Here is an 18,531-nt window from a genome sequence, read left to right as displayed (position 1 = left end):
GTGGAGGGAGAGAGGTGGGTGGGGCTTGGCTTCCATTTGTCAGCGGTGAGGGAGCTGGGCCACAATGGTGTCCTTCTGTTTGGTGCCCCAGCAGGCTCCCCAGTTCTTTCCTGGCAACCACAGAAGCTTCACTTTATTTTGTTTAAAGAGGCAGAGAGATCCCATATGCATTTGCGGGTTCACTCCCCAAGCGCCCACAGTGTCGAGGGCTGCGCCAGGCTGAAGCTGCCAGCTGGGATCTCAATCATTGTCTCCCATATGGGTGGCAGGAACTCAGTTACTCGAGCCGTCACACCGCTGCCCAGGGTCTGCATTGGCAGGAACTTGCTGTTCTGAGCCGGAGCCAGGTATTGACCCCAGACACCCCAAACAGGACATGCATATCTCTTTCTTGTAAGCTATATTTATGTATGTATTTGAAAGGCAGAGAGTCAGATAAAAGGGGAGAGGGAGAGAGAGCTTCCATCTGATAGTTGACTCCCTAGATGCCCACAACAGCTGAAACTAGTCCAGGCCCAAGCCAGGAGCCCAGCTACCCTGGGCATCCTCTGCTGGCCCCTGCCGCCGGAACCCTCAGGCTGTTTAGGTTTCTCTGCTGTTATTGTTCACATGGTCAGTGATCCCTCCCCAAGGTAATCCTTTCCCCTGCTGAAGCTCTGAAAACTTTCTCTCCTCCTATTTGGTATAGTTTAGTATTCTCAATTAACTGTGACTGAAACGCACCCAGGGCTTAAGATAGAAATGCCATCACTCCTACCCTCAGGGAGCTCCCACCTGCCAAGCTTAATCTCGGCACAGGAATCATCTCCATGATAATGGCTGCCTTCAGAGGCCGGTGGTGAGGACTTGGAGGTGGGGTCTGAAGGGGAAGCTGAGGGAGAGGCAAGGGAGACTTTCCAAAGAGCTGGGAGGTGTGGTTCTCTGGATCAGGGGGATTTAGGGGTGAAGGAAGATGGGGTGCTCTCTTGATGGCAGGAGGGGAGAAGGAACTGCATGATCTGGGGACTACTGGGAAGTTGTTCCAGCCCAGTCCAGGAATGGGCACAGGGAGTGGCTGGGAGGGACCCAACTGGGAGGAAGGGGAGAGTTCTTGGACCTTGCTGAAGGATTTGGCCTCACTTTGTAGACAAAGGAAAGTATTGATAACAGAATCAGATTTGCTGCAGGGTGGATCTGTGGGGGGGCAATTGGAGGGCTAAGCACCAAGGTGGAGGGTTGTCCCAAGAGTCTGAAAGCCAGAACCAAGGTGGATGTGATAGAGGACAGGAGTGACCTTGGGACTGGGAGCCATGAAGGAGGGAGACCTCACTGGGTTTTGATATCTGAGAGTTAAGATTAGAGGGGGGAAGGGATCAGAGGAGTCTAGAACAATTCCCAGGCAAAAACCCAACCACCTGGCTGTGTGGCAGCTGTTCAACAATAGGTGGCACAGTTCTTAGAGGATCTTTCTTTTTTTTTTCATTTTTGATTGATATGCAATACTTGTACTTTTTAAAGATTTATTTGTGCTTTTGAAAGAGTCACAGAGAGAAGGAGAGACAGAGAGAGAGAGGGAAAGAGATCTTCTATCCACTTGTTCACTCCCCAAATGGCCACAACAGTCAGGGCTGAACCAAGCCAAAGCCAGGAGCCAGGAGCTTAATCCAGATCTCCTATGTGGGTGCAGAGCCCCAAGCACTTGGGCCAACTTCTGCTGCTCTCCCAGGCTCATTAGCAGGGAGCTGGATCAGAAGTGAAGCAGGGCCCGGCACTGTGGTGTAGGGGGTTAAGCTGCTGCTTGTGGCCCTGGCATCCCATATGGGCTCTCTCTATGTGACACTGACTTTCAAATAAATAAATAAATCTTAAAAAAAAAAAAAAAAAGTGGAGCAGCAGGAACTTGAAGTGGCAACCATACAGAATGCTGGCACCACAGATGTGGCTTAACCCACTGTGCCACATTGCCGGACCCTACTTGTCCATCTGTTGTGAGGCTCAGTGCTATAATTCAATACATACAAACAGTGTAACCTGATTAAGTCGGGCATCCAACTGTTCCATGTCTTCCTCTGACTACCAGTTCTTTCCTTTTTTTTTTTTTTTTTTAAGATTTATTTATTTTACTTGAAAGTCACAGTTACACAGAGAGAAGAGGCAGAGAGAGAGTCTTCCATCTGCTGGTTCACTCCCCAGCTGGCCCCAATGGCCAGAGCTGCACTGATCTGAAGCCAGGAGCCAGGAGCTATCTCCCATGTGGGTGCAGGGGCCCCAGGACTTGGGCCACCCTCCACTGCCCCCAGGCTACAACCGAGAGCTGGACTGGAAATGGAGCAGCTGGGTCTTGAACCAGCACCCTGATGGGATGCTGGTGCTTCAGGCCAGGGCATTAACCTGCTGCATCACAATGCCAGCCCCTGTTGTGTGTGTGTGTGTGTTTTTTTTTTTTTTTTTTAAGATTATTTGAAAGGCAGAGCCACAGAGAAAGAAACTTCCATCTGCTCATTCACTCCCCAATTGCCCACAACAGCTGGGGCTGGATCAGGCAGAAGCCAGGGCCTAGAACTCCATCTGAGTCACCCTCATGGGTGGCAGGGACCCAAGCACTTGGGCCATTTGCTGCTTCTCTCCCAGGTGCATTGGCAGAGACCTGAATCAGAAGCTGAGTAGGCGAGACTTGAACCAGCATGGTGATAAGGGATGCTAGAGGCGCAAACAGTAGCTTATTCTGCTGCATCCTTACAGCCAGTTCTTTTTTATGTGAAAGATTTTATTTATGGAACCAGCACTGTGACTTAACAGGTAAGGCCACTGCCTGTAATGCCAGCATCCCATATGGGCGCTGGTTCGATTCCCAGCTGCTCCACTTCTGATCCAGCTCTCTGCTAATGCACCTGGGAAAGCAGTAGAAGATGGCCCAAGTGCTTAGGCCCCTATACCTGCATGGGAGACCCGGAATAAGTTCCTGGCTCTTGGCTTCAGATGGGCCCATTTCCGGCCATTGTGGCCATTTGGTGAGTGAACCAGCAGATGGAAGACCTTTCTCTCTGACTCTTCCTCTCTATAACTCTACCTCTCAAACAAATAATATATATATATATAATAAACGAAATGAAAAAATGATGCAGTCCGGACTCGAACCTGTGTTCTACAGCTTAACCTGTTGTGCCACAACCCCAGCCAGGAAAAAAAAAAAAAAAAAGTGCCGATGTCCCACTTCAGTGGGCCTGGGTTCTACTTTGAGCTCAGGCTCCTAACTCAAACTTCTGGCCAGTGTGGCCACTGGAGGCAGTGGACATGACCCTCGTGGAAGGATTGCATTCTGCCTCCCAGCTTCAGCGCAGCCTTGCCTTTGAGGGCATATGGGGAGTGAGCCAGTGGGTGGGAGTGCCCTCTCTCTTTGCCTCTGTAATAAATAACAAGGAAATTTTTAAGAGGGAAAACCAGCTTTTTTCAGTCTTGGACATTGGGAGCCCCGCAAGGGGCTTTGGGACGGGACCTCGGCCTGCATAATGTGAGTGCAGTTTATAGGAGTGTGTTTACTTTGGAATTCACTGGGCTGCACGCTCGCGATTTCCTGGCTGCTCCGTGTGAATGGTACATTTCAGTGAAATGTTTTCATTATAAAAAAAAGAAAAGAAACCTTCCCTGGAGGCCACTTTCTCTGCCAGCTGTTCCCCTCCCCTTCCCAGGAAAACTCAGAAAACTCTCTTACTTTTCTCTTCATTTTCTCTTGAGCCCATGACACTCAGCCTCCCCCTCTAGAAGCGGCTTTTGTCGGGTTCTCTAGGAACCCTCATTTGCCGCCTCCTGCGGCCATTTGCAGTCCCCTCTTGCTCCGCCCAGCCCGGCAGCTGCCTGCACTTGCCCACTCCCTTCTAAAAACACTTCCAGGGCCTCCTCTGCCAGCTTTTCCTCCTCTTGCCAGGTACTCCTAAAACGGGTACTAAAAAGGTGCCGTTGGCCCCCAAGGTGTGGGATCCAGGAGTGGAGGGGGAGAACAGCCCTGGGCTTCCTGGAGAAGCAGGGAGCTCCCCTGGGGCCTTCCGGCCTCTTGTTTCCTGCAGCAGCCTGCAGCCTGGCTCAGAGCCACAGGAGAAGGATTTGTGAGAGAATGGAAACCAAGGCTATCAGTGTTATCCTGGAAGCCGCGGGGTGAGCGAGGGCCTCAGAGAGGTCTTCATTCTCCCCTGACCTGTGGCTGGGAGCGGTGAGGGCTTCTCTAGGGTCCCTCTTCTCTTCTGGAAGGCAGAGAACATTTTCTTCTGCTCTTCCCTTTCCCTCCGTTGGTGTAGCACCCAGGGAGGCCACCAGAGGGCACACTTTGGGAAAGGGTGGAAGAGATATCTCGGCAGAAAGGGGCTTGAGCTGAAAGCTGAGCACGTGTGTGAGAAACCCAGTGCACCCCGATTTCTAAGGCTCTGTTCCAGGACCTTGGGTAGGTGGGACCTGCTCCGGGCTCGGACACGCACCCCTGTGTTAGTCTCAGTGGCCTTTTATCTTATGGGCTGCCTCTTTTTTTTTTTTTTTTTTTTTTTAAGATTTATTTTAGGGGGCCTGCGTTGTGGTACAGCAGGTTAAACTGCTGCCTGCAGCACTGGCATCCCATATGGGTGCCGGCACAAGTCCCGGCTGCTCCACTTCCGATCCAGCTCCTTGCTAAAGGTCTGGGAAAGCAGCGGAAGATGGCCCAAGTCTTTGGGCCCCTGCACCCACATGGGAGACCTGGATGAAAGTCCTGGCTCCTGGTTTCTGCCTGGCTCACCCTTGTCCAATGTGGCCATTTTGGTAGTGAACCAGCAGATGGAAGAGCCCTCTCTGTCTCTCCTGCTTCTCTGTAACTTTCAAATAAATAAATAAATCTTTTTAAAAATTATTTATTTCAAAGGCGGAGTTACAGAGAGGGAAGGAGAGAGTCCATCCACTGCTTCACTCCCCAGATGGCCACCTGGAATTCCATCTGAGTCTCCCACATGGGTGTTAAAGGCCCAAGCACTTGGGCCATCCTCTGGAGCTTTCCCAGGTGCTGCTTAGCAGGGAGCTGGATCAGAAGCCGGGCCGCTGGACTCAAACCAGTACTCCTATGGGATGCTGGAGGCCCAGGCAGCCGCTTAACCCTCTGTGCTCCAACGCCAGCCCCTCGGTGGTCATGTCTTCACCACTCTGGGTCTCAGTGTCACCCCTCCAGAAAATGAGAGGGACACCTCACCCCTACCCCACCCCTCAAATCAGTCTGCCACACAGCAGCCTTTGCAAGAACTATCAACCTGTTTTGGAAGTTTGGAATAAAGTGTGCTGGAGAAATGTGAGGATCTCTGCTCCTCACTGTCGCCCAGCCTCCTCTTTTGCTAATGGAACAATAACACTACACTTATATATACCACTGCCAGCAAATATCCAGCGCTAGGCATTCTGGGATAGGTAATTTCCCAGCGGGCAGGGCTGATGAGGTCTGAAGTTGGCCAGAGGCAGTGGATAACAAATGGAGGCCACTGGGGCAATAGGGAGCCATAAGAGGTTCTGGGGCAGAGACTTCATGGCAAAAGGCTGCATTTTCTTGTGACGTTCCCTGGGCTCCTGACTCTGGAAGTCAGAGGCCTTGGGCCACAGCCAAGCCTTCCTTATAGCTGTACCTGGATGCTGTGCCCCTCGCAGAATATACTCAGGGGCAGGTATGGTGGGATGAATCACTATATTCTTAAAGTTGTACTTAGGAAATTTGTACTCATTAAATAAAAGATTTCTTTGGGAAAAAAAAATATTTCACTGCCCTGTCCCCGCCTTTCTCAATGGCTGGGTGGGGCCCTGGCAGGTGAAATGGTTCCTGGGCCCCTGCTGTCCTAATTGAGTTAGAGCCTCTTGCACCATCCAGCTGATAACTGGTTGACCAAGGCCACATGATGCAAGGTGCTGGGAGGGGAGGATGTGCGGAAGGCGGGGGGCTGACAGTCATGGCTTCCAGGACCTGTCCCTTTCTGGCCCTGAGCAATGGCTGCCCAAGAAGGAGTTGGGGCTAGTCCTGTTCCAATCCTCTGACCCTGAGATCCAGACTCTAAGGCATGCCCAAGCCTTCTGGAAAGTTTGCTTGCTCTCTGGAAAGGGGGACAAATCAGTGTTTTGAGGAAATAAGTGTTAATCAGAGTGAAACAGTGTCCTATCTGTAGCATTGCTCAGGGCCTTCAGTAATTTGTGGGAACCAGTGTGTGGCTCAGTGAGTTAAGCTACCATCTGCAATACCAGCATCCTATAGGAGTGCCAGTTCAAGTCCCAGCTGCTCTGTTTCTGATCCAGTTCCCTGCTAATGTGCCTGGGAGAGCAGTAGAAAATGGCTCAATTACTTGGGCCCCTGTTACCCTGGGAGATCCAGATGGAATTCCAGGCTCCTGGCTTAGCCTGGCCCAGCTTTGGCTGTTTCCAGCCATTTGGGAAGTGAACCAGTGGATGGAAGATCTCTTTCTTTCTCTCTCTCTTGCTGTGCCTTTCAAATAAATAATTTTTTTTAAGATAAGCACATAAAGAAAATTGTGTATTGTGAATCTCTAAGAAGCCAGGGAGGTTTTATAGATTTGTTTGAATGAGGAACCCTTTGCATAGAGAATTTTGTCTGAGTTTGATTCTCAATGCCAGCTTCCTGCTAAGGCAGACCCTGGGAAGCAGAGGTGATGGATGGCTCAAGTAATTGGGTTCCTGCCACCCATGGTTCCCTATTTCAGGTCCCATCCAACTCTGGCTGTTGCAAGCATTTCGGAGTGAATCAGCAGAGGGAGTTCTCTCTCTGTCTCTCATCCTCTGCAGTAAATGAACATTTCAAATGATAGAATTATTTATGATCTCTTGCATCTGGCTTCTCTCATAATCCAGCGTGTATGCGGTTCATGTGTGTCATATATGTGCATATGTCATGGCTCTTCATGGGTGAGCAGCATCCATTGCATGCATATACTACAATTTGACCTGTTGATGGACATTTTCTTTGTTCTTGGATTTTGACTACTGTGAATAAAGTTATAATGCATATTTAAAAAAAAGATTTATTTATTTTAAAGACAGGGTGACAGAAAAAGGAAGTGAGGACAGTGAAAGGAAAGATATTTTCCATCCACTACTTTACCCCCAAATGCCCTCAACAGCCAAGGCTAGGCCAGGCCAAAGCCGGGAACCAGGAGCCAGGAACTCCATCCAGACTCCTAACTGTGTGGCAGGAAGCCAGGTACTTGGAACATTATCTGCTGCCTCCCAAGCTCAGTAGCAGGAAGCTGGAAAGAAAGTGCAGCATTGCCATGACTTGAACCAACATGGGTGTTCCAAGCAGTGGCTTAACCTGCTGTACCACAGTGCTGGCCCCACTATGCACATTCTTGTACACATTTGTGTGTATGTGCGTGTGTGGAGGTAGCCTTTCATTTCTTGACACTAAACACCTAGGAATGTAATTTATTTTTCCCCTAATATTTATTTATTTGGTTTTTTTTTGTTTATTTATTTATTTTTGACAGGCAGAGTGGACAGTGAGAGAGACAGACAGACAGAGAGAAAGGTCTTCCTTTGCCGTTGGTTCACCCTCCAATGGCCGCCGCGGCCGGTGTGCTGCAGCTGGTGCACCGCGCTGATCCGAAGGCAGGAGCCAGGTGCTTCTCCTGGTCTCCCATGGGGTGCAGGGCCCAAGCACTTGGGCCATCCTCCACTGCACTCCCTGGCCACAGCAGAGAGCAGGCCTGGAAGAGGGGCAACCAGGAAAGAATCCGGTGCCCTGATCAGGACTAGAACCTGGTGTGCCGGTGCCGCAAGGCGGAGGATTAGCCTACTGAACCGCGGCGCCGGCCTTCCCCTAATATTTATTTATTTGAAAGAGCAACAGAGAGAGAGAGAGAGAGAGAGAGAGAGAGAGAGTTTTCATCTGCTGCTTTACTCCTCGCTGCAATGGCTGGGGCAGGGCCTCCATCCAGGTCTCTAGCATGAGTGGCAGTGTCCCTCAGGGAGTAACCATGCCTCCTCCAGTCCTCTGTGCAGCTGTCTCCAGGAAAGGGGTGTCCTCTGGCTGGGCGCCTCAACAGTTGCTCCCAGAGATCGGTCTGGCCAGAGTCAAGTGAGGCCTGGTTTTGTTGCACTTCAGTGAGCTGGTCTCATTGGTTACCCCATAGTGATTCCCATGGGTCACTTTGACAAGCTCTTCTGATTGTCCTTGAGCCTCTTCAGGGCTGGGTTACCTGGGCTGAGAACTGACAAGAGCTCTGAGTTAAGATTCTGAGTGGCTGCTCTGAGCACAGGGGAACTGTGGCTGGCTTCTGGCAGGACGCACCAGGTGTGGGGCTAGTGGGGATTTTGGCCAACCCAGACAACAAGAGCCAAAGGCAGCAGAAGTGCTCTCTCTCTCTCTCTCTCTTTTTTTTTTTTTTTTTTTTGACAGGCAGAGTAGACAGTGACAGAGAGACAGACAGAGAGAAAGGTCTTCCTTTTGCCGTTGGTTCACCCTCCAATGGCCGCTGCGGCCGGCGCATTGCGTGCTGATCCAAAGCCAGGAGCCAGGTGCTTCTCCTGGTCTCCCATGGGGTGCAGGACCCAAGGACTTGGGCCATCCTCCACTGCACTCCCTGGCCATAGCAGAGAGCTAGCCTGGAAGAGGGACAACCAGGACAGAATCTGGCGCCCTGACCGGGACTAGAACCAGGTGTGCCGGCGCCGCAAGGCAGAGGATTAGCCTAGTGAGCCATGGTGCCGGCCCAGAAGTGCTCTCTTGACCCACACCTACCTCCAGAGAGGGGGTGGCTCTTCTGCAGATTGATCCCCTTTTCTCTGTCCTGAGAACTTGTTCCTGGGCTTCCAGGAGCCTGTCCTCCCCCCACTGCACCCCACCTGCCTGCTGCCCTCCAGAGGGCATTGAGCATTTCCTGCTGGTGAAAGAATGCCTGTGGATTGGACACGATAGCCCCTTACACATGCTGAGAACTCCAGTGAAGGCCCCGCTGCAGGCAGCTGTCAGGGTATAGGTCCAGGGATGCAGTGGCCATCTGGTCTGTCAGCCTTCTGAGACTGGAGCTGATGGGGCTGGGGTCCCCAGAGCCCACCTGCAACCCAGATCTGAGCTATGATGAAGTCCTGGCATTGGCCCTCACTATTGTCAACAAAGGGTCCTCTAAGAACTTGCAGCTCCTCTCAGCAGCATATAGCTAAGCAGGTGAATTGGGCTGGGTGGGAGGTAGTGAAAGAGAGCCAGGGAAGCTGTGTGGGGTGGGTGTGTAAGGACAATGGGAGGACAGCAAGGGCCCTTCCTGAGTGGGGCACCCAAAGGCTGGAGGCCACTGGTGTTGTCCCCAGCAAGCCCACAGTGGGGCCTTGGATCAGGCCAAGGAAATCACAGAGAAGCCAGGCCTGGGGAGCAGCAGGGAGCAAGGTGTTCGTTTCAACTGATGGCTCCCTGGGTGGGGGTGGGGGTGGCAGAAACAAGGAAGGTGTCATGGGTACTCCCAGATTCTTTGCAGGTTTACAAGGGAGTTATTAGAAGATGTGGATGGACTCTTAGAAGATGTGGATGGACTCTTCCTGCCCGGGGCACAGTGCTGCTGGTCCAGCCCAAGTGTGCCCAGTGGTGTCAAGGGTGGCTTTCTACATGTATGACTCCTTGTTAGGATAACAGCACCAAGCAGCACATGTGTGATGATGCAGCACAGCCAAGTGAAGAACTCTGGTACTCTGAATTTTCCCTGGGGGTGCCCTTGGTGACCAGGTATGGAGACATGGTGCTGGGTTGGGGTGAGAGCTTCCACCTGCCTATGCTTGGGAATGAGTGCAGGTGTGTACACGTGCGTGTGTGTGAGACGTGTCTGTGGTGGGGAGTGTGTGTGTGTGTGTGTTCCTTCTGTGACTCCTCTGTGGTCCTGCTGGGGAGACGGTGGGGCCCTTCCAAATTTGACCCTGAGCAAATCCCTGTGGTCCCTGTAGTTGGTGAAGAGCTGTTTGGTGCCTGTCTCTGCTGCGCAAAAAGTCTCTACCTTGAGGGTCACCTCCACTAGGGAAAGATTTCCGATGGGAAAGGAGGGAGAGATATTTTCTCTTCTCCAGCCTTGTCTCAATGAACTTGAAAACAGCCCTCAGAGCAGCTCTGGGGCCCTTCCCATCACTAAGGCAAAACCCAGAGTTCTTTGTGTTGCCTGGGTAATGACTTTGAGTGAATAACTAGGGCCATAGAGTCCTGCACCCATGACTGCCCATGGACATCTTGCTCAGGGACTCCAGCCACCTGCACCAGGTCACAATGTGTGCGTGGAGTTCCTATGCCATCCCCCCCTCCCCCGCTCCGCCCCGGCCAGTCTCAGAGCACTCCTGTGAAGAGGTGATGGCAGGAGCCACCCACTGTTCCCACCGTGGCAGAGGGGAGACTGAGGCCAGAGCCACAGGGAATGTCTAAGTGGTTCAGATCTCTTCCAGCAGAGCATGCTCTGGCTGCACCTGTCTCCTTGCTCTGGGCGCTGTCCCTCTCATCAGCACCAGAGCCCCGTCCTGACCTGCTTCCTCTTTAACCTCTGTCCCATTTTCCCTTCCATAGCCCATTTGGCCGAGAGATGGAGATTCAGCTTTGGTGAACATTTTAAAAATCAAGGGACTGAACTGGAGGTGGCTGGCTAGGGTCAGGGGCTGCTAGCTTTTCCTCACATGACTCCTGTCCACAGAAGCTGGCAGAGGGGTGCACTGTCCCTGCCAGCCTGTCCCCTGGGGCAGGCCTGAGAGGTGCTGCTGTCCATGGATGTTCAGTACCCTCATGACTTTGGCATGGCCCCAAGGTCCCGAGGCTGGCCAGCTTGCTCCCTGCCTACACAGGCTGCATTCTTCACACTGACCGAGTGGCTGCTCACAGAACCTGCTGTGACCTCACTGTGGTGCCTTGGCTCACACTGTCCTCATCTGCCGTGCTTCCACCCACGCAGTAGTCCCCCCTGCCTCGTGCACCTTGCGCGTGGCCTTCCTGGATCCCAGGCAGGGCTGCTTTCTCTGGTCTTCCAAGCCCCAGCGACAGCCTTGTCTGCCTAATAGAGATGATGTGTCCTTGTCCATCTCCCTGCTGAATGGTGAGCTCCCTGGGGTGGAGACCACCTGAATCACCTTTGTGCCCACCACAACACACATGACCCAGTGCAAGCACATGAGGCTGTGTGTGTTGCCTTGGAGGAGAGGGTCAAAGACCTGCTTCTATTTGCGTTACATACCTTTTCTTGTTATTTGGACTTCTCACTAGGCTTCCAGTGTATCTTTTTTATAAGATTTATTTATTTATTTACTTATTTGAAAGGCAGTTACAGAGAGGCAGATGCAGAGAGAGAGAGAGAGATCAATCTTAGTCTGCTGGTTCACTCCCCAAATGTCCACAACAGCTGGAGCTAGGTCTGTCTGAAACCAGGAGCCAGGAACACTAGTGGGGAGCTGGATTGGAAGTGAAGCAGTTGGGACTCAAACCGGCACCTGTAAGGGATGCTGGCATTACAGCTGGTAGCTTAACCCATTACCCCACAATGCTGGCCCCTTGCATTCTTTTTTTTTTTTTTTTTTTTTTTTTTTGACAGACAGAGTTAGAGAGAGAAAGACAGAGAGAGAGTTATAGACAGTGAGAGAGAGACAGAGAGAAAGGTCTTCCTTCCATTGGTTCACTCCCCTAATGGCTGCCACGGCCGGTGCTGCGCCGATCCGAAGCCAGGAACCAGGTGCTTCCTCCCGGTCTCCCATGTGGGTGCAGGGACCCAAGCACTTGTGCCATCCTCCACTGCCCTCCCGGGCCACAGCAGAGAGCTGGACCTGAAGAGGAACAACCGGGACTAGTACCTGGCACCCCAACCGGGACTAGAACCCGGGGTGCCAGCACCACAGGCGGAAGATTAGCCAAGTGAGCCATGGCGCTGGCCCTTGCGTTCTTAATATATTCTTAGGAACATGCTTTTGGTAGCAACACTTCTCAGATATATTGAAGAGGTTGAATGCTTTATCTGGAAAGTGAATTCTTAAATGTTTGTCTTTTTAATATATACAGTGAACATATTCATATTTGCTACACCATAAAAAATTAACTCCTTACAAATGAAAATACTAATTTATTTTATTTCTCTTAAATATCATTGGGTCATTTTTCTGTTGTAACTCCATTAAGTATTTTAGGAACAGTGGTTTATTTTTTCAAAGTAATTCATGGAATCAAACAAATGTACCAAAAAAATTCCTTTAAACATTTTGTAAAACTTACAGTTATGCACATTACATGAGGTGGTGTGAACCCTGTGCAGATTTATGTGCAGTTTAACTAGCTCTGCGTTTATTTATCTTTACAATGGATTTGAGCAAACATGGAAATGGAAGCTGTGATGATGCCCACTGAAAGCTGGAGAGCCAAGAAAGGGGATGTTGGGGACACAGGGAAGTTGGGGGTCCCTGGAGACCTGGCACCTCTGATGCCCTCTGGCCTTGTGACTTCACTCAATCCCACCATCCACACAGTCACAGAATATGTGTTTTGGGCACATCAGTAAATTTGTTCAGTTATGTGAGTGGGTCATTTAGAAAGCTGATGCTTGGGCCGGCGCCGTGGCTCACTAGGCTAATCCTCCGCCTAGCGGCGCCGGCACACCGGGTTCTAGTCCCGGTCGGGGCGCCGGATTCTGTCCCAGTTGCCCCTCTTCCAGGCCAGCCCTCTGCTGTGGCCAGGGAGTGCAGTGGAGGATGGCCCAGGTGGTTGGGCCCTGCACCCCATGGGAGACCAGGAAAAGCACCTGGCTCCTGGCTCCTGCCATCGGATCAGCGCGGTGCGCCGGCCGCAGCGCGCCAGCCGCGGCGGCCATTGGAGGGTGAACCAACGGCAAAAAGGAAGACCTTTCTCTCTGTCTCTCTCTCTCACTGTCCACTCTGCCTGTCAAAAAAAAAAAAAAAAAAAAAAAAAAAAAAAAAAAAAAAAGAAAGCTGATGCTTGACTATTGGCTTGGCAGATTTTTTGGTGCAGTTGTTTTTCTCCAGGTGCCCCTCGCTGGGCAGTGCCCTCGCTGGGCCTTGTTCCATTCTGGGCTCCTTGTGGCGTTCCAGAGCCCTCCCTTCTGTACTCTCCCGACCCACGCACCTCCCATAGCCTGCCCGAGCTCAGGAGAAACCCCAGTTTCTCTGGTGAGGAACCCCGGCCTGGTGGGGACCACTCTCTCCTCCCTTTTGTCACTGCTTCCGGTGTTCTCCCTCCCCTCCTGTCTCCCTGTGCAGCCCTGCTGGCCACAAGCACTTGCTCAGCTGTTCCTCTGGCCTTGGAGCTCTCCCTTCTGTATTAGGTTCCCTCTCAGATTTCTCACCTGATGCTATGGCCTCTGATGCCATCCTTTATGACATCTCAGAATGGAGTTGCTACCACAGCTGCACTGACACCTGAGGGCTACGTATCCAAATGGTCCACCCTGGGAGATTCTAATCCCAGGTCTACCTGTGTGATGTCACCTGGCCCTTGGATTCTTACTCTGGTGATGATAAAAAACATGGATGCAGGATGGGGCCCTGGGACATGGAGGAAAGCCTGGGAGAAGCTCATCCCTGTCCTGGCCTCCTGGGCAGTTCTGCAACTGGGAAATACAAGGAAGGAGCGCAGCGACCAGGTTCTGAGCTGTGAGTTTATTGGGCTGGGCCAGAGCTGGTCTGGGAAGGGGACAGCAGGAGGTAGATGGGCAGCAGATCTGGCTCCAGGTACACAGACCCATCTCAGGAAGTCTTCATAGCATGCTTTCTCTTTGACTTGTTTTTTTTTAAACAGCCATCTGAAATGCTTCTTCAAGAATTTTCTTAAGCCTCTTCGGGCTCGCCAGTGCTGGGAGGGGGAATCAGAGGGTTGGCATTATACAGGGCTGGGGCTGGGTAGCTGAGAAGGTAGGGTGTCCCCATTCAAGGCCAAGGCCTAGTATCCTCTCTGCCCCCAGGGAAGAAACATATGTGGAGGGTCCAGAGGAGACTGGCAGTGATGAGATGCCCCAGGCTGGCCACGGAGGCCCAGGAGATTTCTCTGCTCCATGCCTGGCTCATTGTATGAACCTGGCCATATTGTTCAGCCTCTCTGAGCTTTGCTTCCCCTGACGCTCCACAGTAGAGCGACTGCAGCAGGGGCTTGGATGCTTCTATGGTCCTAAGGCATTGGTTCTCAGACTTCACTGTGCATCGCAATCACTTGCAGGGCTCAGTAAAATGCAGGTGGCTGGGCCCCACCCTGAGAATTTCTCATTCAACCGATCCAGGGTGAGGTCTAAGAATTTCCATTTTTCAGTTCCCAGGGGATGCCAATGCTGCTGCTCTGGGGTCCACCCTCCAGAACCACTGTGCCAAAGCAACAGCTCACTGGGTAGTTGGCAGGGAACTTCTCGTTAGGTCTTGGTTTTCTTGGCTGTAAAGGTGGCTGTGTGTGCATCGGTGTGTGTCTGCAGGTGAGTCCGTGGGGGACATTTGTATGCACACTCTGACTTGTGAGTGGTATGACCCACTTGGCACTTAGAGGAAACCATCTGCGGCTTCCAGCCCAAGTTCTCAGTCCTGACCCCGTGCCAGACCAAATCAGACTACGGGGTTGTGACCTGGGCTTACAAATCCTTCCTAGGTGATTCCAATGGACCAGCAAGGATGGGAACCCTCTGCCCTGGGGAGAACAGAGCTCAAGGCCCAGGTCACCAGGAAGAGCAGTGGCTCAGCAAGGACTCATGCTTTCCTAGTCTGTGTTTTCAGACTCTCAGCAGACTGCTCAGGGCTGGGAGCAGCAAGAAGCCCCTGAGGGGACTTTATTCTGACTTCTGGACCCTGTCCCTCTGCCCTCTGCTGCTTCTCTGGAAGCTGCTCACCTCTCCAGACTTCTGAGATTGACAGCTGACCATCACACGGAGGCCCTCATCAACAGGCTTGGCATGCCCCCAGCATGTCTTCTCTTTCTGTAGGGGAGAAGAACAAGGTCGCACGATGGCCACTGACTCAGGAGGCCCCAGAGAGGCATAGAACCAGGAAACACCAAAGTCCTGGTGCAGGTGTAGCCAAAGAAGGGAAGCAGCCATTCACCCTCCATGCAGAGCTGGACCTTACCCCATTGTCCTTGAAGGGACACTGCTCAAGGCTGAGGTTCTTCTTTCTGCACTCTGTCTCTCTGATGGTGAAGATCACTAACTGTGGATCTGAAAACGTTGGGTCCTGTCGAGCATAGGAGACAATAGGAATGCCAGCCGTGTTTCTGATGGAAACCCAGAGAACACCCAGGCCATCCCACAGCACACGGGGAAGTCAAAGCCTGGATAGATCCCTGCCACCATCCACCAACTTTCAACTGAGGTCCAGCTAAAGCAGATTGGCAATGACCACAGCACCAAGAATGACAGAGCAGGACCTTGAAGCTTGCATCCCTGTGTCTGGGGCCATTCCTGTTTGCCGTATCACCTATCATGCTTGCTGGAAAATTTTTCAGAAAACTGCAAAGCACTGCTCAGTGAAATGGTTGCTGCAATCAAGTGAGATGGAGAAACTGAGGCACAGAGAGGTAAAGGGCCTTCCTAAACACCTCAATGTATCAGGGCAGCAGAGCCCTTAGCCCAGCCCTCCATCTAGAATGTCCTGGCCAGCATGGGACACACCAGCCCCTGTTCCTTCTCACCCAGTCTGGCCGGGGGTGAGCGTCCAGAACACGGAAGGCATACTCCTCATTCGACTGGTTGTTTAAGTCATTGACGATGATGTTCAGAGTCTCAGACTGACTCAGGGTGGTGTCCTTGGTCCAGGTTTTAGATTCAGCGCAAGCCAGACCCAGAAGCAGCAGCAGCAGCCCTGCCGTTGTGACCCCTTCCATCTTGCCAGGCTGTGGTCTGCCAGGTACAGTCTCTGCTTGGCTTTATGCCTGCCTGGGGTGGGGTAGGGCAGCCTCTGGCCAGCTGGCCTCCTTCCCCAAGGCTGTGCCTGGGAACTGCCAGCCTGCCCAAGGGGTGGCAAGGATTACTTAGCTTCCCCACTCTCCCTCCAGCTCCTGGGGCCACAGGAAGTGGTAAGTGAGGATGAGGGGCCTAAGCCTCAGCACAGGGTCCTGACCACCCACCCTGACCAGGTCTGCACCCACTCACAGCAGCTCCCTCCCGTCTGCCTTCCCAGATTGCTGCAGAGAACAGCCGTGCAGTGCTGCAAGTCCGCTTGTCCCCTGTGAAAGGTGGGTATGGTGGGCAGGTGCAGGGCACTGGGCCCGAGTCCTGGTTCTACTGGTGTCTGAGTGGGAGCCCTCACTGCAGCGGCATTTTCCTCACCAGCTGGCCCACTCAGAGGGCCGCAGGTGGGGGACACAGCAGACTGGGGTCCAGTTTCCCTTCCCCAGGGGTCTAATGGGCAGGAGGGAAGGCTGGGAGGAGCAAAGGAGAAGGGGCCGTGCAGGATCAGCCCTCATTGCCTGAGTCTGTTGGGGTACAGGGTGTCTGAGGATGTCCCACAGAGTATGGGGTGCTGCTGGCTAGATGGAGTGCTGAGGGATTTTTCCTGAGAGACCTCCACTCAGGCTGTGGGGAACAGAGTGCAGGGGCAGTGTAAGGCATCCCCTACACCTTGGGAGCTGCAGTCTAGGACCTGGCAGAGGACTCTCCAGGGGGCCCAGAGGAGCAGAGGCGACAAGATAGGGCCTGCAAGGATGGGGAAGAGCACTCCAGGCAGCCATTCCAGCAAGTGCAAAGGCCTGGTGGCGACAAAGCACAGGCAGAGTTTCAGGATTCTCAGCTCCCCAGAGACCATGTGCACTGCTGGGTTTTGTTACAAAGTTTTTAAAATTGTGGTGTAATACTCAAAATAGGAAATTGATTGTCTTAATCATTTTTAAATGATTGAGTAATCATTTAAGTAATGATTAAGTAATGATTTTCTACTCTGATCATCTCCCTTGAGGAGAGGCTGGCCAGGGTCTGTGTGTGCACCTCAGGGCCCCAGGGAGGGACTGGATGAATTCCCTCTGGGCCAGGAGCAGTTGGAGGCAATTCTTGGGGGAGGTGGGACTTGGTCTGACTTTGACACAGACTAGGTTCAGATAAGTTGGAGGAGGAATCCAGGTGTCTCAGGAGGGACAGAGAGAAGCCTGGGCAGGGCTTGGCCGAAGAAGCCAGTGTGATGTATTTGGAAGTTTAAGGTGTTTATTTGCAGGTGGGGAAACACAGGAAATGAGGAAGGTGGAGAGGTTGGCTGATGAAGGATAATGAATGCTTGGATAGAAGGCTAAATTTTTTTTTCCCCAAAGAAACCTTTTATTTAAGGAATATGAACCGCATGCATTTCATAAGCGCAACATTAGGACTATAGTGATTCTTCCCAAGATACTCGCCCTCCCACCCACACTCCCACCCTTCCTCCTCCTCCCTCTCCCATTCCCGGTCCCATTCTCCATTGAGATCAATTTTCAATTGACTTTATACACAGATCACCAACTGTATACTAAGTAAAGAGTTCAACAAGTTTGCACGAAAAAAAAAAAAAAAAGACCTGTTTCTCAACAGTCAAGACAAGGGCTGTTCAAAGTCATTGCAACTTAAAGTTAATTCCACTTCTTTCTTTTTTTTTTTTAGAAACTTAATTAACTTTAAAGAAGCACCCAAGAATACATCTTCTTTGAGCCCTTAGACATAACTAGAACTTATGAGGCTTAAGGATATCTTCCACTTGATACATTAAAAGAAAGTAAGTCCTTGAGAATGAGTTTTATCATCAATTCAGGAAGCACCTGAAAAAACAAGCAATGGAGTTGAACATGTAGACATAACAAAAACTTATGAGACATAAGAATATCCTCCACTTAATATACTAAAATAAAACAAATCTTTGAGAACAAGTTTTACTGTTAACTCATAGTACAACTCTTTGAGGACAGAGGTCCTGCATGGGAAGTTAGTGCACAGTGACTCCTGTTGTTACTTTAATAATTAACACTCTTATGTATGATGTCAGTGATCACCAAGGCTCTTGACATGAGCTACATAGGCTATGGAAGCCTTTTGAATTCACAAACTCCGTCAGTATTTAGACAAGGCCATAAGAAAAGTGGAAGTTCTCTCCTCCCTTCAGAGAAAAATACTTTCTTTGATGACCACTTCTTTCCACCAGGGTCTCACCCATGTAGGTCTTTCATGTAGGAATTTTTTGCCACAGTGTCTTAGCTTCCCATGCCTGAAATGCTCTCATGGGGTTTTTAGCTAGACCAGAATGCCAGAAGGGCTGATTCTGAGGTCAGAGTGCTACTTAAAGCGAATGTCATTCTATGAGTCTGCTGTATGGACTGCTTCCCATGTTGGAGCACTCATTCCTTTTTAATTCTATCTATTATTATTACCAGACACTTAATCCTATTTATATGATCACTTTAACATTTAATTCTTTCTATATGACCACTGTGATGTTTAATCCTATTCATACAATCACTTTAACACTTAAAATGGTACGTTTACCACCCAGCTTAAGAGAATTTAGTGTCCCATGGCAAGTTTTCAAACTGTATCCTTAGAAGTAAGTCCATGGAATGTATGCAGAACTATACAGCTTTAAAGTTACAAACTTCATATGCTT

At 51.2% G+C, this 18,531-nt stretch overlaps 2 protein-coding genes across 5 annotated transcripts in view; one reads left to right on the top strand and one right to left on the bottom strand.

Moving 5' to 3' along the window:
- The window catches only part of CAMP (cathelicidin antimicrobial peptide), a 29,654-nt gene that overhangs the window by 1,229 nt on the left and 9,894 nt on the right, over positions 1 to 18,531 (top strand). The window contains exons 1-3 of one of the 4 annotated variants that reach the window (XM_051851049.2): positions 3,573 to 9,700; positions 14,570 to 15,490; positions 16,093 to 16,147. The exons of 1 other annotated variant lie outside the window; for it this stretch is intronic. In XM_051851049.2, the coding sequence (XP_051707009.2) occupies positions 15,308 to 15,490; positions 16,093 to 16,147 (238 nt within the window). In that variant the 5' untranslated portion in view covers positions 3,573 to 9,700; positions 14,570 to 15,307. Of the gene's footprint in view, positions 1 to 3,572; positions 9,701 to 13,723; positions 15,491 to 15,831; positions 15,989 to 16,092; positions 16,148 to 18,531 lie in introns of those variants that run through there. 2 more of the 4 variants (XM_070049770.1, XM_051851050.2) reach the window with 2 other exon arrangements.
- Positions 13,367 to 15,944, bottom strand: LOC103349222 (cathelicidin-related antimicrobial peptide Bf-CRAMP). The gene is made up of 4 exons (XM_008260578.4): positions 15,605 to 15,944; positions 15,043 to 15,147; positions 14,808 to 14,894; positions 13,367 to 13,792 (listed from the first exon to the last, which is right to left on the bottom strand). The coding sequence occupies exons 1-4, from the start codon at positions 15,794 to 15,796 to the stop codon at positions 13,367 to 13,369; spliced, it is 810 nt and encodes a 269-aa protein (XP_008258800.2). The 5' UTR covers positions 15,797 to 15,944.

The sequence above is a fragment of the Oryctolagus cuniculus genome, chromosome 10 (genome assembly GCF_964237555.1).
Source record: "Oryctolagus cuniculus chromosome 10, mOryCun1.1, whole genome shotgun sequence".
NCBI lineage: Eukaryota > Metazoa > Chordata > Mammalia > Lagomorpha > Leporidae > Oryctolagus > Oryctolagus cuniculus.
Note: the sequence above shows the minus strand (reverse complement) of the source record. Positions and strands in the feature narration are given on the sequence as shown.

Bases quoted from the DNA above. Each gene is read 5' to 3' on its own strand.
- LOC103349222 (XM_008260578.4), bottom strand. From the start codon at position 15,796: ATGGAAGGGGTCACAACGGCAGGGCTGCTGCTGCTGCTTCTGGGTCTG. The intron at 15,148-15,604 runs GTGAGAAGGAAC...TATGCTCGACAG, and splicing joins CTCACCCCCGGCCAGACTGG to GACCCAACGTTTTCAGATCC. The intron at 14,895-15,042 runs GTAAGGTCCAGC...TCTCCCCTACAG, and splicing joins GTCCCTTCAAGGACAATGGG to AAAGAGAAGACATGCTGGGG.